Source organism: Selaginella moellendorffii, unplaced genomic scaffold (assembly GCF_000143415.4).
Source record: "Selaginella moellendorffii unplaced genomic scaffold, v1.0 SELMOscaffold_17, whole genome shotgun sequence".
In the NCBI taxonomy this organism is placed as follows: domain Eukaryota; kingdom Viridiplantae; phylum Streptophyta; class Lycopodiopsida; order Selaginellales; family Selaginellaceae; genus Selaginella; species Selaginella moellendorffii.
Genome location: NW_003314278.1, coordinates 29,355 through 49,735, shown reverse-complemented (window position 1 = coordinate 49,735; position 20,381 = coordinate 29,355). Strand labels below are relative to the sequence as shown.

At 47.9% G+C, this 20,381-nt stretch overlaps 7 protein-coding genes across 11 annotated transcripts in view; 5 read left to right on the top strand and 2 right to left on the bottom strand.

Moving 5' to 3' along the window:
* Positions 1–774: 774 nt before the first annotated feature.
* On the top strand, positions 775–2,831 carry LOC9640054 (protein ENHANCED DISEASE RESISTANCE 2). 2 transcript variants are annotated; one of them, XM_024676565.1, is made up of 4 exons: positions 775–980; positions 1,048–1,156; positions 1,258–2,340; positions 2,641–2,831. In XM_024676565.1, the coding sequence occupies exons 3-4, from the start codon at positions 1,301–1,303 to the stop codon at positions 2,663–2,665; spliced, it is 1,065 nt and encodes a 354-aa protein (XP_024532333.1). In that variant the 5' UTR covers positions 775–980; positions 1,048–1,156; positions 1,258–1,300; the 3' UTR covers positions 2,666–2,831. The 2 variants fall into 2 exon arrangements, with proteins under 2 accessions (XP_024532333.1, XP_002971596.2); XM_002971550.2 differs by having other exon boundaries at positions 1,045–1,156.
* A 121-nt stretch (positions 2,832–2,952) lies between these two features.
* Positions 2,953–5,457, top strand: LOC9640053 (dol-P-Man:Man(5)GlcNAc(2)-PP-Dol alpha-1,3-mannosyltransferase). The gene is made up of 13 exons (XM_002971549.2): positions 2,953–3,069; positions 3,357–3,391; positions 3,445–3,582; positions 3,636–3,704; positions 3,776–3,933; positions 3,987–4,053; positions 4,106–4,159; positions 4,217–4,305; positions 4,380–4,496; positions 4,563–4,684; positions 4,755–4,833; positions 4,904–4,960; positions 5,068–5,457. Exons 1-13 carry the CDS (start codon positions 2,982–2,984, stop codon positions 5,354–5,356), a joined length of 1,362 nt encoding a protein of 453 aa, XP_002971595.2. The 5' UTR covers positions 2,953–2,981; the 3' UTR covers positions 5,357–5,457.
* A 2,846-nt stretch (positions 5,458–8,303) lies between these two features.
* On the top strand, positions 8,304–10,681 carry LOC9640052. Of its 3 annotated transcripts, XM_024676587.1 has the most exons (6): positions 8,304–8,478; positions 8,883–9,080; positions 9,225–9,299; positions 9,472–9,612; positions 9,703–10,109; positions 10,183–10,681. In XM_024676587.1, coding segments are annotated over exons 1-6 (825 nt in total). In that variant the 5' UTR covers positions 8,304–8,475; the 3' UTR covers positions 10,184–10,681. The 3 variants fall into 3 exon arrangements, with proteins under 3 accessions (XP_024532355.1, XP_024532354.1, XP_024532356.1); XM_024676586.1 differs by having other exon boundaries at positions 9,703–10,681; XM_024676588.1 differs by having other exon boundaries at positions 8,304–8,708; positions 9,703–10,681.
* Positions 10,682–11,931: 1,250 nt separating this feature from the next.
* On the bottom strand, positions 11,932–12,889 carry LOC112346792. 2 transcript variants are annotated; one of them, XM_024676442.1, is made up of 6 exons: positions 12,808–12,889; positions 12,674–12,757; positions 12,561–12,611; positions 12,462–12,513; positions 12,253–12,405; positions 11,932–12,194 (listed from the first exon to the last, which is right to left on the bottom strand). In XM_024676442.1, exons 1-6 carry the CDS (start codon positions 12,826–12,828, stop codon positions 12,175–12,177), a joined length of 381 nt encoding a protein of 126 aa, XP_024532210.1. In that variant the 5' UTR covers positions 12,829–12,889; the 3' UTR covers positions 11,932–12,174. The 2 variants fall into 2 exon arrangements, with proteins under 2 accessions (XP_024532210.1, XP_024532209.1); XM_024676441.1 differs by having other exon boundaries at positions 11,932–12,405.
* Positions 12,890–13,046: 157 nt separating this feature from the next.
* Positions 13,047–13,526, top strand: LOC9642772. Its single transcript, XM_002971547.2, has one exon. The coding sequence runs from the start codon at positions 13,125–13,127 to the stop codon at positions 13,407–13,409; it is 285 nt and encodes a 94-aa protein (XP_002971593.1). The 5' UTR covers positions 13,047–13,124; the 3' UTR covers positions 13,410–13,526.
* A 2,197-nt stretch (positions 13,527–15,723) lies between these two features.
* On the bottom strand, positions 15,724–16,836 carry LOC9640051. Its single transcript, XM_024676595.1, has 3 exons — positions 16,144–16,836; positions 16,016–16,092; positions 15,724–15,960 (listed from the first exon to the last, which is right to left on the bottom strand). Exons 1-3 carry the CDS (start codon positions 16,834–16,836, stop codon positions 15,882–15,884), a joined length of 849 nt encoding a protein of 282 aa, XP_024532363.1. The 3' UTR covers positions 15,724–15,881.
* A 3,295-nt stretch (positions 16,837–20,131) lies between these two features.
* Positions 20,132–20,381, top strand: part of LOC112346828 (probable indole-3-acetic acid-amido synthetase GH3.9) — a 1,442-nt gene continuing 1,192 nt past the window's right edge. The window contains exon 1 of the mRNA XM_024676593.1: positions 20,132–20,381. This exon is cut by the window's right edge and continues 62 nt beyond it. Within this exon, the coding sequence (XP_024532361.1) occupies positions 20,132–20,381 (250 nt within the window).

Sequence of the window (20,381 nt, the reverse complement as noted above, 5' to 3'; positions counted from 1 at the left end):
TGTCTTAGGTATAGTTAAATTCCCTTGCTAAAGTCACTCCTATTATACCAACTCTTACTTGATTGTACCTAATTTCAATTACTCACTACATAAGAAATACACAAGAAATAACATGTTAACTATTTCTTCAATGGATTCCTAAATTATTTTCCCAATCCCCCTTTCTAGGATAAAAAACTTAAAGATTGGATATATTTCTTGCAAACACAAGTAACAAATTTTGCCAAGTCTCCAGATTTCTAATGTCTATTGGGAGAATAAAACTTGTTTATAAAACCCTCTAAATCTCAAACCTCATATACATTTCTATTTTGGACCTTAGAAGGAAAACATGCTTAATGAACCTCATGGGACTTAAATATAGCACCACTCCATCAAAGCTCGTTTATGGGAACCATAGAAATATTCTTAATCAACTAGTTTGAAAATTGATTCAACATGTATTTGCACTTTTTGTGAATCAATTCATTATTCAGGGTTTGGGAAGTAAATTTTCAAGCAGATTCTTATAAGCTCAACCTGACCTGATTACGGAATCCCCCAACAAACTTCTAGGAGAGGTAACTTCTTAGATAACTTTTGTATAAAATTTCTCTTCTATTTCTTTCTTAGGACTCTTGTGTATATGTTACCTAGAAAACTTTAAGAACATCAGCAGCTCACAATGACCTTCTGCATTGATACACAAAAGTTTAGCCACAGGAGTATAGCATTTTAATACTTCATAAAGCTTAAGAATCAAGTTATGTAGCTTGTGCAATTATGAGTCAGCCCAACTAAAACAGATTCCTTCAAAAATCAACGCGAATCATATTTCTTCTTTCCGACCACTGAAGAAAATTGTGCAAAGAAAAACCCCATATATATAAACCAAACAAAACCTCCACAATTTCCATGTGTTGCTGGCTATGGCGTTGAAAGGAGCACGAAGGCGCGCAGGCTCCCGTCCCCGATTGCGACGTCTCCGCGCTTCTAAATCTGTGGGTATTTCCTCCCTACCTCCCGCGTCCTGATCGATTTTGGCATCCTGGGATTTACCGGCAGTAGAACAATCGGATCGCGCTTACGACAGAGTGATCCATCGACGTGGCGGCGGCGAGGTCGCGGTCGCGGAGGCGAATTTAGCTCCTGGACCGCGCGTTTCTAGGGCCCAAAGGTACTGCCCACCCTCTTCGTCTTCTTCTTCTTCTTCCTGCGACCCTACCCTTCCTTGAATTTCCATCCTCAAGGGCTGATTTCTTCCCTTTGATCTTCCAGCGTCCAGGAGGAGAGAGCTCCAGCTCCACTGGCTCTCGGGATCATGAATTTGCATTGCCGGCCAGACGATGACGAGGATCTGTCCAGCCCACCGACAAGCTCCTCGCAGACGAGCAGCTCCGTGGCAAGCAGCGAGGAGGAGGAGGACTTTCTGGATTGGACGTGCGAGGCTCGGCGCGGGGGATCTCTCAAAGAGGTTGATTTAGAGCGGGGGAGCCGCGGCTGGGCATCTCCTCCAGGAAGTCTCTTCCAGGTCCGGGGAGCAAACTACTTCGCGAAGAAATCCAAGGTTCCTGCGGGTGACTGGCTCTCCAAGCCAGTCGGCGTGGATTGGCTGCGCTCCTCGGCCAGGCTTGACCACATCCTGGGAAGAAGCTCCGGCAACCGGATCGTCAAGTCGCTAGAACAAGCTCACAGATCCGGGGATGGTCTCAAGACTTTCCTCCTGGCGATCAACCTCCAAGTTCCCGGGAGAGACAACCACAGCGCGGTGTTCTACTACGCGGTGGAGCAGCCCATCGTGCCCGGCTCGCTGCTCCACAAGTTCATCCACGGAGACGACGAGTTCCGGAACAGCCGATTCAAACTCATCAACAGGATCGTCAAGGGGCCCTGGATCGTCCGCGCGGCGGTCGGCAACCACGCGGCGTGCTTGCTCGGCCGAGCTCTCACTTGTCGCTACTGGAGAGGCCCGAACTACCTGGAGATCGACGTAGACATCGGCTCCTCCACGGTCGCCAGCTACATCTTACACTTGGCTCTCGGCTACGTCAACTCGGTCTCGGTGGACATGGCCTTCCTGGTGGAGTCGCAGAGCGAGGATGAATTGCCGGAGCGGCTCATGGGAGCTGTCCGGATAGCTCAGATCGACATGAAGTCGGCAGTGTTTGTGGAGCCAGAGCTCACGGGGGTGGTGGCGCCATCGCCCACGACGACGATCACGCCCGGGACTTCACAGGAAAAGTGTGCGATGAGCTCGAGCCCTTTGCAGTCGAATCTGTCGTGGAAGAAGCTGAGCCGGGGATTCTCGCTGCTGGCGCACACTTCCAAAGTTGCTGGCAAGGTGGACGACGAACACACAAGGTTAGTGGCTCTTCCTCTTTTCTCGCAAGTAGACTAGTAGCAGCCATAGCCATAGCTTGCAAGCTTGTTTGTTCGTCGTGTCTTTCTTTTTGGGTTGTAGATCCTATAGCTATTGTGCGTGTTTTTCTCTCCGCTTTTTGGATTTTTTTTCTTTGCGTGGCTTTCTTTTTCGTGGTGGGCTGTGTCGTGGTGTGTGTTAATTGGCGTCTTGTGAGCAACTACCGACCAGCCCTGTCAAACTGTGTGTCAATGGCAGGAAGAAGAGATCTTATAATCTTTTTGATTGTTTCTGGTTTGCAGGTGCGAGAAGAATGGATTGGAATGAAACAGTGCGTTTGATCGCTCGCTGCCGAACAAACGTGATAATCTTTTGTAGTTGACGAGGTTCTTTTATTGATTTGCTCTGTTCATTGCAAATTTAAGATGGATGATGATCGATTTCGATCAAGTGAGAAGTAAGCAGGCAATAGAATCGTCTCGCTTTTCGTCTAGTGCACCACTTTGGTGGCCCCATTCTTCCATAACGCTATGCCGACTTCTTATCCGATTTTCACACAACTTTGTGTTTATTAGCAATAAGCTTTTAAACTATAATCGCAGGGTTCTAGAATTTTAGGTTTTGGTAGGTTTTAGGGTTCGTCATGGAATGGCGGCCCTGCCTGATCGTGGCGCTCGTCGCCTTCGCGTTTGATTCGGTACTCACCGCTCTGGTTGTCAAGAATGTCTCATGTAAGTTCACTGATCTTTCTCCTCGATCGATCGATCGCCCGGTGATGCACAAACATTTGAGCTGACCTAGAGCGGCAAAGCAGCCACTCCTTCCCTCCCCCCTATTGCTTGTACGCTGCTTGCTGCTGCTGGTGCTGTTTTTGATTCCCACTACTCGGAGTGTCTGCGAAGAAAACCGCTCGCTTGATGCTCTTATAGCTATGAGATCTGAGGGCATTTTTCGTGGCACTCTTTTGCTTGATTTGTTTTTTCCGATTCACGAATCTTGCTTTTTCTATTCATTTTAGACACGAAGATCGACTGGGATGCGTACATGGCACAGGTGAGCTTGAGAGAAAGGAAAAAATGTTCTTCATGTTTGATGATGTTTTTTAGGTGTTTGGATTTCTGTCTGGCGAAAGAAACTACGAGGAGCTCAGAGGCGACACTGGACCTTTGGTCTACCCGGCAGGGTTTCTGTATGTTTACTCGGCTATACGATACCTCACTGGTGGAGCAGTTTCTTCTGCTCAGGTTTGCTGCCTCCTTGTTTTTCATCTTTCTCTTGAAATGGAGTCTTTCTTCAGGTTATCTTTGCGCTTCTTTACTTGGTGAACCTGGGTCTGGTTCTTTCAATTTACGTGAGAACTCGCGTGGTGAGTGTTGGTCAAATTTGGTGGCACTGCGTGTGTAACATACCTTCTCTGGAATGTGAATTGTGCAGTAGGTTCCTTGGTGGGCGATTTTCCTGCTGACTTTATCAAAGCGACTACATTCCATCTTTGTCCTTCGCCTATTCAATGACTGTGTGGCGATCACTCTCGCGCATGCTTCTATCGCCCTCTTCATGTCACAATGGTGGTATGTCGGTATGGCTGTGTTCAGGTATGAATCGAATCTGTTCGTGTTTGTTCATTCTCAAACCAGCTTTTCCGCAGTCTTGCCGTCTCGGTTAAGATGAGCGTGCTCCTGTATGCTCCCTCGCTTCTGCTGCTCCTGTGTAAAGTAAGTAAAGCTTCTGTCGGGCTGCTTTATCTTACTTTTTTTTTGTTTGCAGGCCCTATCACTCGGCGGTGTTTTTGTCGCTCTGATGGTGGCAGCACTTATACAGGTTGGATTTCGGTTTGGCTCTAACTAAAAAAGCCCTCATTAACGACTTTGTTATCAGGTTTTCCTAGGACTCCCCTTCTTGACAACGTACCCTGCAGCATATATTTCAAGGGCTTTTAATTTGGGTCGCGTCTTTATTCACTTCTGGTACGGTCATCTGCCTGCCTTGTGCACTTTTCAGATATTGGAGTTGTGTTGTGTTTTTTTTCCCTCTTTTTCAGGTCCGTGAACTTCAAGTTTGTTCCAGAGAGATTTTTCGTATCAAAAATCTTCGCTCTCCTCTTGATGGTACTGCACGTAGGCTTGCTGTTCCTCTTCTCCCAGCGCAAGTGGTGCAAGTAATTTTGGTTGCCGTAGCATAAGACTCAGGCTTGACGTTAAATGGCTTCCCATGGTTAATGCAGGCACGAGAAGGGTATGGCAGCAGCATCTGGGATACAAACAATGCTGCGAAGGAGCGGGAAGCGGTTGTCGTTATGGAGCAAGGCTTGGAGCTTGCCGCGGCGACAGACGCTAGGCCAAGAACGTATGCTTTCAACTTGAATTCCCTCTCGGTATATTGATTGATTTGATTCGTATTGACAAAACCGGTACAGATGTCGTGGGAGTCCTCTTCACTGGAAATTTTATTGGCATAATTGCTGCGCGCTCCCTTCACTACCAGTTCTACTCCTGGTATGCCGATTTGACTTTGATGAGCCATATAGGCAGAACACATTTGTGTTGTGGCCCGTGATTTTGTCAGGTACTTTTATAGCTTGCCATATCTACTTTGGAAGGCGCCTTTGCCGACTCCAGTGAGGTAAATGACGGGGGGGTGCGCAGTGGTAAAGTAATTGCCATCCCCAGGACCGGTGTCACGAAGTGCGTTGTTTTGATACTCTGATGGAAATCTCTTTGCTTTTCCAGGCTGCTCCTCTTGATCCTCATCGAAAGCGTTTGGAATGTTTATCCATCTACCGCAACCTCGTCGCTGGTACTGCTCGCTTGTCATCTCGCCATACTTTGGGGCCTGTGGCATGCACCGTCCGAGTACCCTTACAGCGCAAAGAAGCCTGCCGCAAAAGAGAAAAAAAATGTGAGTTCCAAAGCACCAGCAGGAGCCGCAGAGCCGCGCAAGAGCTTGCTCGAGAAAAAAAAAGAGGAAAAAAACAGTTGCGAGAAGACGATAAAGCGAAAGAAAGAGAGCCAGAGATAGTGTGCGTTAAGTCAAATTCTTTGTCCACATGGTGTACAACCTTCGGACAAAAAAATCCCACTTGCGGCCCATCTCTACACTTTAGCGGGCTGGCTTTTAAAGCTGGAAGGATTCGACGAATATTTGTTTTAGGTCTTTTAGTTTTGCGCGGGAAGGGAAAGGTGGTAGGGCGCGCGTGTCGCGAAAGTGGGGCCCCTAGTATCTAGGGCCAGGCGAACATGAATGCCTGTCACGGAGGCCATGGGCACACGCCACGTAGCCCTGCGTGCTATATGCGCGATGATGATACCGGATGTACGCTTGCATGCCATGCGATGGGGATGTACGTGAACGGATAAGCCGGTCAAACCTTTGACTGCTTAGGGTTTAATCAAATTAAAATGCCGGTCGCATGATCCAACCTGGTAGCGCAAGCAAAGCGAAAGCAAGGGAATTATACAAAATGCTATGCACTATACCACGCACGCACACGGGTGCACCACCTTTAGAATAACTAGTTTGATAGAAAATCAAGCAATATAGAAGATGGTGGTGGTGTTGATGCGTCGGAACTCTCCCTTTGAGGGAGACTTTGGGGCGCGGTTTAATAAATCCCCGGATTCAGAGATCCGAGAATCCCATGGATCGGGCTTCCTCGCCGGCTTCCTCGCCCAAGTGTGCCGCAAAGAGATTTTAAGTCGAGCTTTTGCCGTGGTCAAGTCTCGCGAGCCAGCCAGCTCGCTGTTGCGAAGATGACTGGGACTGCGCGATCTTGGGATATAAATGCTTAGCTTTAGAGCTCCGAAATGGATAGTTTTTCTCCCCTCGTTGGGAGCTTCAGACAGAGATTTGCTTGTATATTGTCTCGATGTACCTATGGTAGGCGTACAGAGACGCTTTGGGCTTTTGGTGGCAAAGGTGGCGGTACGCAAAGATTTGGGATTTTGTACAAATGCGCGGCGTTGAAAGGAGAGAAAGGTGGGATTCAAGAAGTAGAATTGGATGGACTAGACGGTCAACACCAAGCGGCTGGAAGGCGATACAATAACAAAGAAGGGCATTCTTTGTCTTTCCCTTCCCTCGATGCTCCTTGTTTTATCAAAAGATTCACGAGCTCTCATCAACTTATAAAACCAGCCCTAAGCCGTACGAGTGCTACCGCGCGGTTGTCGCGGCGACCGCGGTCAACCCAAACCTGCCACCTGGAGCCAGTAGCACCCTGCCACGTGCCAGGCACGACCAGTCGCTTGGGCGCGTTACACTCGCCGCCAATAAATGGCCACACTCTGCCTGTTGTAAATAATGCCCCTATCATTTTCCGGGCTCTTAAAATTTCCAATCTATCCTTGTCTAGCACCACAAATTTCACAAGACACATTCATTCCTCCAGCAGCGGCATTCTCGTTGCTTGCTGCCGAGACCGAAAACGCCCTAAAACCCCTGAGCGCAAAAGTTGATGGATGAAATGGGGCCTCCTGGCAGCAGCAGAAGCTGCAGCTGCAAAGTTGACACCACTCTCCCATGTTCCATAGCGCTGGTGCCACCTTTCCTTCCAATTCATACACAAAAAAGGTGGCGAGTGCATATTTTATACATGTATTTGGTGGTAGTTAGGGCGATGGAGATTGTTGGTATATACTTCCAAAAACATCTCTCTACCTGCCTATCCATACGGCCGGGGCAAACCTGCATAACATTCAAAGCGCTCTGACGGGTATGTTGCGGTTGTTGCTGGCATTCTTCCTACTGGTATGGTGTTTGGGGTTGTATGATTGAGAGAATACGCGTACAAGCAAAAATCTTGATTGCGCTCCCCATTTTTGTCAGTTCCAGGAACAGGAAAACATACAAACATCCCAAGTTTTGGCAACCCATCCCACTGTAGCTTTGCTTGGACTTGCTTGCACTTGCGAAGTCTAAATTCAAAGAAGATCAACTCCCAGAAGCTTGTGATTTATCTCTCAATCCAAAACTTTGTACGGGTAATAACCCAAAAAGACCACTCTAGCAATCTAAGAATTCCATTCTGCTGGATTGGATTGGACCCTCTTCTTGATGGCGCATTGGTAAACAAAAAAGCCGGTCCCCTTTCCCGGTCAAACCCGCAAACCCTAATTTCCTGGAATATCCCGCGTTTGAACGAAACCGCGATGGACCGAGAGCTCGCTGTCACCCAAGAGGCCAGTTTTCTCTCTCTCGATGGTGACACCCCACATGCGGCTAGTACCATAACATTAATCAACGGGATAAACAAGCACAGCGGCAGAAAAAGATGGTCGTGTTTTGGGTTTATAGAATATTTACCGCGACCCGGAATCTAGAGCTTGGGCCACGCATGTGACCCTGTCTGTGAAACTATGTTACTCTTTTTTCTATCCGGGGTGGCGGGGTGAAAGATATAAAGGACGATTATCGCCCCGACAAGGTTATCTCTTTAGTCAGATTTTGTGTTCCATGGGCGAGACACCGGGCTCGAACCTTGGGAGCGGCACTTGTGGTGTGGTGTTTGCCAGAATATTTTACATAGTTCGCGAGATCTATCTAAAAAGGCCATACTTTTGGGTTCTTGTGCTAGAGAGGGAAATATTCTGCGAATATTACGTCGGGATATGCGAGGAGAGATGCCCTGGGGGGAAGAGCGGCCACGACAAGGGGAATTTAAAACCCATACATTGATAAATGTACGTATCTAGCATATTTTACAAGCCCAGGGGGGAGCGCGCCATTTCCCGCGCGGTACAAACCTTGCATGCGAGTTGTTTCTGACGGTTGGATCTGGGCGATATCGACGGACCGAAATTCGCCCCCAAGTTGCCACGGCCTCGGGGCTCCAGTTGGCATGGAATGCCGCCGTTGGATTGCCCTGGGCGGCGCATCTGGCGCGTCCATCCCGGCAACGGGAACCGTCGAGTAAATGGCTGAATCCGACGGTGCGGGCAGGAGGGTTTTACTGCTGCCCACCGTCCGATTGGTGGTAGCAACGGCCACGATGTGGCAGGGCCTTCCCTCGCTTTCTATATGCACTGCCCGCGAGGGTTGGCTATGGCGGATGAGACCATTTACTTCCATCGGCGGCTGTGCTCTCCAGAGAGTTTTGTGAGGAGGAATTCTTGGAGGAGGATCTTCTTGTAGCTGTGCCTATGGTGCGTGATTCTCAACGCCGAGCCCTCCAATTCCGAGCCGAACGAGGGGCGCGGTGCTCGATCTGCCGCGAATTTGCCCCTGCTTCGCAACTCTAGAACGCACATTTCTCGCATCATCTCTCCATTCTTGATCCTCTCTTCTCTTGCCTCGTGCCACATTGTGTTGTCCCAGTCGAGGAAAATCTCTCGCGAGAAGCGAGCGAGCGCGCGCAAGAAAAATTCCGGCCTAGGTAACGAGAACAAAGGGGAAATTCAGTCTTTTCAGCTCCAATCCATGCCCCTCTCTCTCTCTCTCTCTTGATCCATGCGCAGCAACATTCCAATCCATGCATCAAATTCTTTCCCTTGGCGAGTTTTGATCGATTTCCTCTTCTTTTTTTTTCTTTCTTTGTTGTTCTTGCCAGGTGGGCTATAGCCTGAAGCTTGGCGCGATGCCTCAGAGGCCAGCGTGGTTGGAGGCATTGCTCACGGAGAAGTTCTTCGTGGCCTGCCCATCTCACTCGACCATCAAGAAGAACGAGCGCAATGTCTTTTGCGTGGATTGCAGCTATGGCATCTGCCAGCATTGCCTCCCCGCGCATCAATCCCACCGCCTCCTCCAGGTAAGATCCCATCCAGCGACGGGAATTCGCAATTCCAGAACCACCAATTGGGCGATCTCTCGCCGAGTTGGTGAATTGCCCCCTCTCCCATTTCTTGCCAATTGGAGGGAAATTGACACACCCCTCTCTCGATCGGTGGCGCAGGTGAGGAGATATGTCTACCACGATGTCATCCGCCTCCAAGACATCCAAAAATTCGTGGATTGCGCGCTCGTCCAGGTAACATTTCAGTCGATCATCGCAGAAGCTCTGTTTGGAATGTTTCTTTCTCGCCGTCGAGAGTGGTGAAATTCAAGGAGGAATTCCACCACTCTTCTCTTCTCTTCTCGATTTTTTTTGGTTTTCCTTTGTTGCTTCCACCGACCGTTACACATTCCTCTGTGCGATGCAGACTTATATCATTAACAGCGCGCGAGTCGTGTTTCTAAATCAGCGCCCACAACCGCGGCCTTCCCGGGGCTTTGGAAATTCCTGCGAGACGTGCGAGAGGAGCTTGCAAGACGCCTATCGCTACTGCTCGCTGGCCTGCAAGGTAACCGATCGGTCGATTTGGAGCACTCGGATCCATAAAATCTAGAGAATTGACCTTGGATTCTTGTGTGTCTCTCTCCCTTTCGATCAGGTGGATGCGGTGGTCCGCAGGGGAAAGGATCTCTCTAGCCTCGCCCCACGCCAGGGCGCCAGCAACGCCCAGCCCGATGACTTCTTCGTGCTCTCGCCCGCCGAGAGCCTCAAATCCGACAGCGACGAGGAGATGTCGCCCAATTCCGTGCTCGAGGACGCCAATTCCTCGTCGCCCACATCCTCGGGATCCTCGGGCGACGACGAAGAGGACAGCATCTCGTGCGATTTCGGCGAGTCCGCGGCGGCACGAACGTCGATGTTTGTGAATCCCAATCCGCCTATGAAGAAGTTTAGGAGTCATCGATCGACGACCGCGGCCAAGTTCCTGGCCAACATTGGCGGGAGTAGTGGCAGTAGCAGCAGCAGCAAGCACAGGAAAGGAGTGCCTCACAGATCTCCTCTGTGGTGAGTGATTTGGATGAGATCGTCGGGCCTCACTACTCCTGTGGCAACGCTAACTACAATTCGAGCACTGTAGAGCAACACACCGAGAAGAACACCGAGAGGATTCGCGTCAACACGATCACATCACTGTTTCAAAGGTTCTGGAAGTTTTGATAGAGATTCACCAAGGTAAGTTTCGAATTCCAGCAGCAGCAGCAAGGTCAAGAGCGCAAGGTTTTCTCTTTTTCTTGTGATGTCTTTCTTCCTTTTTAGCGAGAGGAGAGAGAGAGAGAGAGAGAGAGAGCGAGAGAGTACTATGATCTCTCTATACTAATATCAATCGCTTTTTAGAGGCCAAAGCAGCGGGGAGACGAGATCCGAGCGCTCTTGAATTTGTCGAGGGTGGAATCGGTCTCCATCTCCATCACTGGAGTGTGCTCAGTGAGGGTCGGTTCCTTGTCTGCCTGGTTTTGGTCGTCCGAGTCTCATTGAATTGGAGCTGGAGCGAGATGGAGATGGTGGTGGCATGGTTTGGTTGCTTGCTTTGCCTTGCTGCCATGGAATTGATGGGCAATGCCTGCCTCTCCCCTGTTTTCCCCTGCGTTTGGTGTTTGAAATTGGCTCTGTTTTCTTTCGATCTTTTGGCTCTTTCTATGCGCCGATCTGCGCGTCTTGTTGTCGTTGGCGGGATCCAAGATCCTACTGGAAATCAAGATCCCAGCCCTCTAGATTTCTGGAATTATAGAGGAAATCGCTCGCAATCCCCTGTTTTAGCTAAAGCAAGGTCCGTGATGATCTCCGATCGATTCATCGGCGATCGCCGTCGCGCAGAGCATGATTGTGGCCTCGTGTCGTCGTGTCTGAACGAGAGAGGTGAAATGAAATGCCGAGATGGGCAAGTTGCGGGTGGAAGAATCAGTAATGGCCTGTGCGCTGTGCCCTCCTCCTCGCCTGCAAGAGGATGGACGTCTCGCACATCCGAGATGTTGCGATCCAATCCGATGCACAGCCCAGGGGCAGCAAAAAAACACTCTGCCCTGCCCCGCCCTGCGATTTTCCAAGTCAAGGAAAGCAATTGCCCAATTCATCCCAAGCTTTGCTTGATTGATCGAGATCGAGAGAGCTGATTAGTCGCGATACAGGGATTTCTCGCTTTCCCCTTTTCTGTTCGCTGGATAGCATGGGGCTATGGGAATTCTTTCTCTGCGTGGCAGAGATCAGAAAAAAAAAGATATCCTTCCATAGCTTAACCCTACCGCGGTCAGGGACGTGCGTGACCGCGTCAGTCCGCGTCCGTGACGTGGTGCGGTTGCCGTGCGACCGCGGTGGTGACGTGGGCGTCCGGGTATGGTCGGCTTGGTTCGGCGCCTTGATGAGGCTCGGGGCCGTACAACCGTGGCAGTGGCCGCCTTTACTGCCTTACAGTTGGCACCACACACACACACTGAGGGCGGCAGGGGTGGTCACAATATACTGTGTGCCTTGGGGTGCAATTTGGGCGTACGGAGGGGCCATGCCATGCCACCCTTGATTTTGATGCACGCACACTTACACACACACCATCAGCATGCGTTGCATTATTTTGACAAATTTAATCCATGCGCACGTCAGAGATTTGTTTTTCTTTTTGATTTTTGGGCGAATATATTCCCGTTCATGTTCATGCATGAACTCTAGCCGGTTTTTCCTTCCAAGAGAGAGATGAAAGTTGCCCCCTAGAAAAGAAGCTTGAGGGATGGATGCCACTCGAGTTTTTGCGCTTGCTGTTTGTCACCACCACCAGCCCAAATCAAGTGACCCACTAGTCACAGCAGTTCTCTTCTTTTCGTCTAAAAGCTAAAAGTGATGGAGAAAAGAGCTCTGGATTCATCCATTCATGACTACAAGGCGAGGTCTTCACAATCTCTGGGGCGAGCAGCTTAAAAGCATTACAACTTACAAAGTACGATGGTACCTTGGGGCAGTAAATATTTGTTTAAATATTTTGTTTAAATGAGTGATCTCGCTGACTTTGAGGACCTGTGGGAGTTAAAGAACCTCCAATGGCTCCTATTTTTTTATACCATCACAATCGTCGCGGGTAAGATCATTGCGTCGCTGTTGCTCCTGTGATCGCGAGAGAGAAAGAGAGGGAGCAGTAAAAGATGGAATTGCGAGAACTTACCAGTGAGAGGTTGGTCCTTGTCACTCATGACGCGAAACTTAAGCTTCTTCTGCAGCGAGCAAACGCTCTTGACTACTTTTTGGATCGGTTGCTTTGTTGGATCGACGATGTCCAGGGGGAAAACCGGGTCGCGGATTGTTTCGGTTGGCTCATCTGGAAGAAATCGAAAGTTTCGGAAACGTCAGTGAGATGGAAATGGAGGCCCTTACCAGATTCAGAGAAAACAATGCAGGACCCGACAGTGTCCTCGTACTCTCCGATCTGAAAGCTTCAAATAAGTTCTACTAGGAAAAGAAAGAGAGACGAACAAGCTTCAGTCCATTGCCCAAAGTAAGAATGGGATTAAGCGTGTCCAGACCCTGTTAAACAAGAGATTCGTTCGCTCCTGTTAGAGACAAATCCAAAAAATCGGGGAGGATACCGAAAGAGTGTATGGACAATTGGTCGGGATCGCTCCGCCGTGAAAGACCTCCTCCAAATCCAACAAAATATACTCCTCCTCTATCTTCACAACGAGATCTTCAGACCTAGACATGGAATGGCCTCTTTACATACCGCGCTAGCTTGATCGTCCATGCCCAAGCTCCCAAGCCCTAGTTTGTCACTTAGGGCTTTTTCCACTAAAGCAATTTCAAATTTCGAGCGTCCGATCAGATTTGCCATGTGGACGACTGCGATTCAAAGTAGTGACGGCTAAGCCAGGTGGCATTGTTTTGAGCTAAGCAGCTGGCGCTCGCCAATTGCTACACGTGGTGCCATCTCAAGGAGTATAAAAGAAGAGCTCATATGGGAGCTAGACAGAATTTCTAGTGCGAAGCGAAAGAAGTTTGTGTTTTCTCTTCTCAATTTCCAGAGCATTGATCAAAGGAAGAATGACGAGAGCAGTGGGGACTACTCACGTTGCTACTCCAGTAGCGACGACTCGCACTCGCAGGCACAGGATCCCGTCGTGCGTGCAGTGCGGGACTCGGCAGAATCCATGCCATGTCAAGGTAATCGGGCCGACGCTAGGATTTGTGGCATTCGCAATTGCGGCGGCGGTGGAGTGGCCCGTGGGAGCGATCATGTACCCGTTTCGCCGTATCAAGGGGCGCAGGATGATCGGGCATCCGATGAGAGTGGTGTATCCTCGTGTCTCAAGCGCCATTCCCTTCTAAATCATAGATCTCAGACTTGGAAGAATGGAGGGATCTCTCATGGAGGAGTGATCCTTCCTTTTACTGTATAGTTTCCAGAATCAAAGCAGACTATTCTTAATCCACTTTTCTTCCTCAGCATCACTGCCTGCGAAGAATGGAGGCCTCCGCCAATGCGGCCGCTGCGCCGCGACTCTTCCAGCCGCCCGGCACGAATTCACTCCTCCCTAGCTAGAGCGCGCAATAGCAATTAATCCTCGAGCTTTTGGGAGTTGAGAAGAGCTCGCCCAAACACTGACTGGTATCGATACATTTCGTTAGGGCTCTTCCTAAAGTTAGCTTCCTCGTCGCGACAGGAATGCGGGGGAGAGCCGCGGCGACACGCTGCTGATTGCGGGTCCTGATTCGGTCGATAAGACGGTTACGATGTTTGCTACGGATCCTCGCTTGTGCCACCCTGCTGCTCCAAGTAAACTTCCCTTGTGTAGGGGACGTATCCAGCTTGTTTCATGGGCTCTAAAAGTTCCAGCAGCAGGGACCGGACCCTCTCCATCGTCCGGCCGTCGTGACCCTCTTGCTGCTCGTCTCTACCACCACTCGTAAACACGCTAGCATCACATGGCTCCCGAGCCCCGCTTGTGGAGTGAAGAGGAGCTCAGGGAGTGCCACAAGCTCGTGTTTAGGGGGCAACTATGTGCAGCGGCACGTTTATTATGCTGGTTTTGTTCTAAAGCACTGTTCCCGAAACCATGGCAGTTCCTTTCTGTTCTCAACCAACTGAAGGCTGAAATCGAACGCGAAAAATCACTGGACCCTATTACCTGGACAAGGAGTTCCCGGATTACACTGTCCAGGATCTTAGAGGGCTAATCAAGCAAGATCCCGAATCTTGATTCACAATTTTGCCCTAAAAAGCCCTAATTTGAATTTTTCTTGCAAAGAGGTAGAAGAGCAATTGGGAATGATAGAGTCAATGTGCTTTTGGTTTGGAGGATGAGGTAGTGACTTTGGAGAATGAGGTGATACCAAAGAAGAAGAGTTTGTAGTGATCTTCAACATTCTTTATCAATCTTAAATAGTGATAGAAGTATGAGAATTTATTGTTCAATACATAGTTCAAAAATAGGAAAGGTTACACTCTTCTATGGTTTTATGTAATTATGTTACTTCTTCTTTCATCGACAACACACTTATTTGAATGTGGCAATTCAATGATATGTTTAATGGATTTCTAAGTAAAGAAATTCCACTCAAGGTCACGAGGGATAAGTTTGTAGTAGAATTTGCATTGATGGCATTTGTTCTACACTCATGAAAATTAAATGGTGATCTTAATATAAATCTTTTATAAGGTCTTTATAACATTCTAGGTAAGAAGAATTAACTTGCATTAAGATATTAAATAAATTTGTGAGAGCATTTGTGGAGAAGCACGGAAACACATATATTATGTAGTCAGAAAATAGAGTTCCAAGTGGTTTTGATGGACAGGAGCGGAGGGATTATAAATGACAATTTAGCATACAAATGCAAACTATTGTTAATAGTGAATATCAATTTTAGACTTTGAGAGCTAAATATCCAAGATCTGTAAATGATAAGAGTACAAACAATTTCAAGTCACAAAATATTTGTAATAAGGTTTGAAAACATCCTTAAATATTTAATGGCTATAATGTTGTTTATTCCATTTTCAACAAAGTTTATTAGTGATGACTACTTCAACTATAACTTCATGCATTCCTCTACTAAAATTGCAATTGAATGAGCATTGGTCAACTAAAGATGTAGTTGAGGTATTTGAGTAAAAAACTTTATCATGGTGGTCCTTATCTGCAGTCTAATTACATCTATATCCCTTCCCCAATTTGTAGGTTAGTAACTTCAAGGAGTGATCTGGAGAGCGGGAAAATGTTGTGGAAAATGCTATAGAAATGATGAAGAAGACACTCTCTATAGAGACATTATCAAACGAAAAGAACACACAGACATTTTCCTGTGACATTTTCCCACTCTCCAGATGTCACAAGAAAATGCTTCAGAAAATTTTATGAAGACACTCTCTATAGAGACATAAAAAGAAGAACACACAGACATTTTCCCGTGACAGCTCACGAACCTGTTAAACTTCGACTTCCATATCGTTGGAATTTTCCTGCTATCCAGATCACTCCTTGAAGTTACTATTTTTATTTGATAGCTCAAAATAAATAGTCACGCCCAAAAACAATATACTCACCCGTTTACTCAAGAACACTCCCTCATAAACTTGTTATATCATCACATTTTATGATCCTGCCTTGGTTCTAAACTCTTCAAAGCACCTCATGGTCACTACACTCTAAAATTTATCTTAATTATATTTTTACGAAGACACAGCAATCACTGACATCACTCCAGCTCCCAAAGACAAAAAATAATTATCCTAAACTGCATTGTCCAGCTTGTGTTGTGTTGTCCAGCACAACAGCGAGAAAGTACATCAACAACTTATCAACATAAGTCTGAACCTTGCAAAAAACGGTCGTCCCCTCCAAGCTTTTCCAGCGGATCACTCCACGCATAAGGCGTCCTGCTCAAAGCGGCTAAGCCAACCAACATTCACAAGCAAATACCAGAAAACTCACACGCACGCAGTTGGAGTAGTTTCCACGTCCGTGTCAGTCGTCCGGACACAGCACTCTGGCATATCATTGCCGAATTTCTGCCAAAAACAAAATTTGTCAAGAATGTTGATATGCACACAAGTGTTTACCGCCATTAGTTTCAAGATCTCATCAATGCCGTCCCTGTACTCCTGCAGCTTTTCCAGGTTCTCCATGTCGCTCTCGAGCATCTTAAACTTCACCTTGTACTGAGGAAGATCGGGCAGTATCAACTCATCTTGGTGCACCCCTCTCACCTTCTTCCAGGTCTGGTAGCCGAAGTGAGTATAACTGGTTTCCGATGTCACAAAATACAGCCCTGCAACTCCTATGCTGTTTTGACGTAGGAAGCCTACCAGCTTGTGAACTGGGTGCCAGACAACAGTCCTACACGTCTTGGCCACAGTGGCCTGCAGGAGAAACGTAACTTGCCGCTTGAAGTCAATGAAAACGCTGTCTACGACAGCATCCGTCTGCAACCTTGGCCAGAAATAAGCTGCCTTCGCACCTTTGTCCAGGCAATCCTTGATCTTCACCTCCAAATCCTCAAAACTGGAGTAGAAATAGACGTGAAGATCCTCCTGCTCATCGACCACCAGCTTTTGGACGTTGCCTGGAGCTCGAGCGGGCATGGTCCGGGGCAGGATCTGCTCACAGTCAGCGAGGAACTTTGGAAACGTGAGATGGATCAGCAGTTCCATGATCTCTCCTCTGAAATCCGCTACGGGACCTCGCCGCGTCTTGTAGGATACAAGCGCATCGCGCCAGTGCGGCACGTCAAGTTGCAAAAGCAGCTGTTCCATTATAAACTTTGAGCCAATCTTCGTGTAACCTTTAGCCGAATAAGATCCTCTGTCAAGGTGGACACTGTAATCCGGGAACTCCTTGTCCAGACAACCGCAGAGATCACGGAGAGCAGTGATTTTTCGCATTCGATTTCAGCCTCCAGTTGGTTGAGAACAGAAAGGAACCACCGTGGTATCGGGAACACGTGCCTTGGAACAAAACCAGCATAGTAAACGTGTCGCTGGACATCGCCCCAATCTAGTTGCCCCCTAAACACGAGCTCGTGGCACTCCCTGACCTCCTCTTCACTCCACAAGCGTCCGTAAAAAACATCATAACTCTTGAAAAAGCTCTTGTCACTTGCAATCAGCAGTGTGTTGGCTGCTATGGAACCGAGCCCCTTGAAAGCATAGCCGTCATTTATGAAGATCGTCCGCTGGTCACCTAAGTACCCCTCAACCTCAGCTCTATCCCCTACGGAATGAAGTTTTTTCTCTTTGAACACTGCGTAGCCAGAAGATATGATCTTGTTGTGGTACACAACAGTGCGTCCTTTCTTCATGAACGTGAACAAGAGCTGCAGGCCAATCATCGTTTTTCCAGTTCCCGGGTGCCCTGTGAAGAGCTTCCAAAACGGGATAGCTGCCCCTCGTACGTCTTCCTGCTCACTCCCTCCATTTAAATCTTCCTGCTCAAGGCGTCCCTCCAATTCCTTAAACAGCTCCACACAGTCCTGACGAACATAGAGAAGCTTGCTCTGGCGGGGATGTCAAGCGTCAGCTTGAAGAAGCAGCCTGCTTTTGGCTCGTCCGGGAGAACTTTCATCGCGTTGCCTGGGCGGCACTCCACAAACCGCGAGTCGTGATAGCTCCCAAACACCTCGAACAGAACTGGAACAAACATCAGGGTCACAGCGCGGATAAGGGCGTCTTACCGTGCGAAGAAGCCATCCCGAGAACCCTAACTCTAACTCGTCCCGGCCTAAAGCTTAAGAACACTTGTCCATTCTCCGAACAGCTTCCAGCGAGCAGAAAATAAATCAATCATTTTTTTAACAACCAAATCCTCTTATAAATATTAAACTTGGGCCACCAACTGCCTCAGGTATGTTCTTGCCTCCTACTTGCACACAACACTCCGTCATGAATAGCCTGGTGGATCGCGGTTATATAAAGGCTGAAAATAGTAGGTACATGTAGGCCTCAACATGAAAATGTTCCTGAAGCCTTGGCAAAAGGTGGCTACTGCTCCAAATCCCCGGCAATTCCGCATCCATCCACTACATCAACAATGCTTAATAGGAGTTTAGTGAGAGCTTTTCGATCATAGAAAAAGGCTTCTAGCAACCCTCCTCAAGTCCACTAGCAAGCTAAAACTGTGCAGACTTGGGGTGTGCCAACTATTTTGATTATTTTTGTATTCAGCCTTCACTATATATATATAATGGAATTTTAGTATAGCAAGCATGCAAACGAAGATACCATGCCAAGGAGGTACCTGACTATGAGAATGGTGCATTTACACATCACAACTTTCCATTGTAATTGTTATTGCTTCCCTGGCCACTATCTCATTTAGAACGTTGAGCATTCGTGATAATCATGATCAAACTTCCACAGCTTTGTCTTCCAACACAAGAAAAATATGCTACTCTCACAATATTCCAACAAGGATCACCAAAGATTGCCAAAAACCCAAGAAGAAAATTCACTATACAAGTACTTTAAATAAATTGATCCATTGACTGTGCAATATTGTTTTATATTATTTATACTATTTAGCTTTCTATCATTCTGTGTCTTGTAATTATATAACAAAAGGACGGTGAAATATTTGTTAGCAGCATCTCCCAGTGCATGAGAAAAAAATTTAATTGAGAGCATTTATTTTTATAAACCTTGAAGCTCAATTTTATTATTTTAATGGTAATTATAAAATGCCATTCAAGGTCATTCAAATCTATCATCATCCTTCTAAAAAGCCAAGGTTTTCACAGTACTTACAAATACTCAAAGCTTTTAAATTGTATTCATGAAAGAGATAAAGGGTGCAAACTACATTTTTTACTTGGAACACGACTAAAATCGAACACGCCAAACGACTAGTGAAAGTAAGTCGCACAGCTAAGATTCGTAGAGCGTATCCACAAAGTCATGAATTCTGTGTTCCAGGAGCACGAGGAGTCATTGCGAAGGGCACTAGAAGAAGTTGGAGGAACTTCTGAGGAGAAAGAGAGCGGCGGCAAGCCTTTCAAAGTTTTGTGAAAGACGCTCCCCTGTGGTTATCTCTGTTGGGGTCATTGTCGTCTCGTCTTCCACGAACGAAAATCACGAGTCTCCCAAGATTGAATGTCAGGTTTTAAGAGTCCACGAGGTTTTAGGTTTCTAGTATATTGCTGACTTCAACATTGATTGCGCTCCAAGTATGACTCTCTTTTTCTTGGTGAAAACATGCAGACGACCTGAAAACATCCTCTTTTTCGGTCGTGCTTCTTCTCTATAAAAGCCAGCACTTGGCAAATCTTTGTTCCATCATCGATCGTCCAGCTTGTCTCGTCTCGTCCAAAGCTTCTAGCGCTCTCTTTCTTTATCTCTGCCAAATCACCACATTCCTTGTTCTTCGCTTGCATAGTTTTTTGGGGGAAATCAATCTTCTTCCGAGCTACGGAGCACCGGTATGACGCTCAGCTCATCATGAACACCAAAGACTCAGACGATCAAATCCTCAACTTTGTTGGCGACATAACTCGTGACGTTGGCGCTGTGCAAGCCTGCATTCTGGAGCAAATCCTCGCAAAGAATGGCAACGTAAAATACTTCAAGCGACACGGCCTGTGTGGAGTTCCCTGCCGCGACGATTTCAAGCGAGCCATGTCGCTCTCGTCCTACACGGACATCGAGTCTGACGTCACGAGGATGGCCAGCGGTGACGACTCGAGAATTCTCACCGATGCTTCAGTCCGTGAAATGCTGAAAGGTAACGTAACTCGAAAGAAATCTCCCAGCGCCATGGAAACTTACACAAGTTTAACTTGCAGCTCCGGCACCTCGGGTGGCAAGCAAAAGTGCCCAACCAACCCAAAGTCGGAAACTTACGAGTGCAGCAAGAAAAACTGGCGCGGGATCATCCGGTCATCGACTTCCTCAGCGGCGAATTGCCCATCGCCTCGCCGCTCTACGCTTCCTCCGAGTGCAGCAGCCTCGGGGTCAACTTGAGTCCTCTCTCCCCTCCATCGCCAATCCTTTACACCATCTTCCCTTCCTAGTTCCAACTGCAAGAACAGCACCAGTGGTGAAATTGTGGAGCTCGCAGATGTGCATCTCAGGAAGGAGTACGAGCTCGTCTCGTCATCACGAATCGAGCGGGGCTGTACAGATACAGGGTCCGGACGTGCTGCGAGTGGTGGATTTCTACAGCAGCGCGCCGCAGTTTGCCTTCGTCCGCCGCGCGGGAGTGCTCCTCAGCGTCGACACGGACAAGACTGACGAGCTCGAGCTCCACACCGCGGTCGTCAACGCCTGCTCTTCACTGCCGCAGGATGTTTTTGTGGTGGACTACACGA

Coding starts and splice junctions, on each gene's coding strand:
- LOC9640054 (XM_024676565.1), top strand. CDS start 1,301: ATGAATTTGCATTGCCGGCCAGACGATGACGAGGATCTGTCCAGCCCA. Junction 2,341..2,640: donor GTGGACGACGAACACACAAG/GTTAGTGGCTCT, acceptor TCTGGTTTGCAG/GTGCGAGAAGAATGGATTGG.
- LOC112346792 (XM_024676441.1), bottom strand. CDS start 12,828: ATGGACGATCAAGCTAGCGCG. Junction 12,514..12,560: donor TGGGCAATGGACTGAAGCTT/GTTCGTCTCTCT, acceptor TGAAGCTTTCAG/ATCGGAGAGTACGAGGACAC. Junction 12,406..12,461: donor CATTGTTTTCTCTGAATCTG/GTAAGGGCCTCC, acceptor GATTTCTTCCAG/ATGAGCCAACCGAAACAATC.
- LOC9640051 (XM_024676595.1), bottom strand. CDS start 16,836: ATGGAACAGCTGCTTTTGCAACTTGACGTGCCGCACTGGCGCGATGCG. Junction 16,093..16,143: donor AGATCTTGAAACTAATGGCG/GTAAACACTTGT, acceptor TGTTTTTGGCAG/AAATTCGGCAATGATATGCC. Junction 15,961..16,015: donor ACTACTCCAACTGCGTGCGT/GTGAGTTTTCTG, acceptor CGCTTTGAGCAG/GACGCCTTATGCGTGGAGTG.
- LOC9642772 (XM_002971547.2), top strand. CDS start 13,125: ATGACGAGAGCAGTGGGGACTACTCACGTTGCTACTCCAGTAGCGACG.
- LOC9640053 (XM_002971549.2), top strand. CDS start 2,982: ATGGAATGGCGGCCCTGCCTGATCGTGGCGCTCGTCGCCTTCGCGTTT. Junction 3,070..3,356: donor GGTTGTCAAGAATGTCTCAT/GTAAGTTCACTG, acceptor TATTCATTTTAG/ACACGAAGATCGACTGGGAT. Junction 4,834..4,903: donor CACTACCAGTTCTACTCCTG/GTATGCCGATTT, acceptor TGATTTTGTCAG/GTACTTTTATAGCTTGCCAT.
- LOC9640052 (XM_024676586.1), top strand. Junction 9,300..9,471: donor TGGATTGCGCGCTCGTCCAG/GTAACATTTCAG, acceptor TGTGCGATGCAG/ACTTATATCATTAACAGCGC. Junction 9,613..9,702: donor ACTGCTCGCTGGCCTGCAAG/GTAACCGATCGG, acceptor CCTTTCGATCAG/GTGGATGCGGTGGTCCGCAG.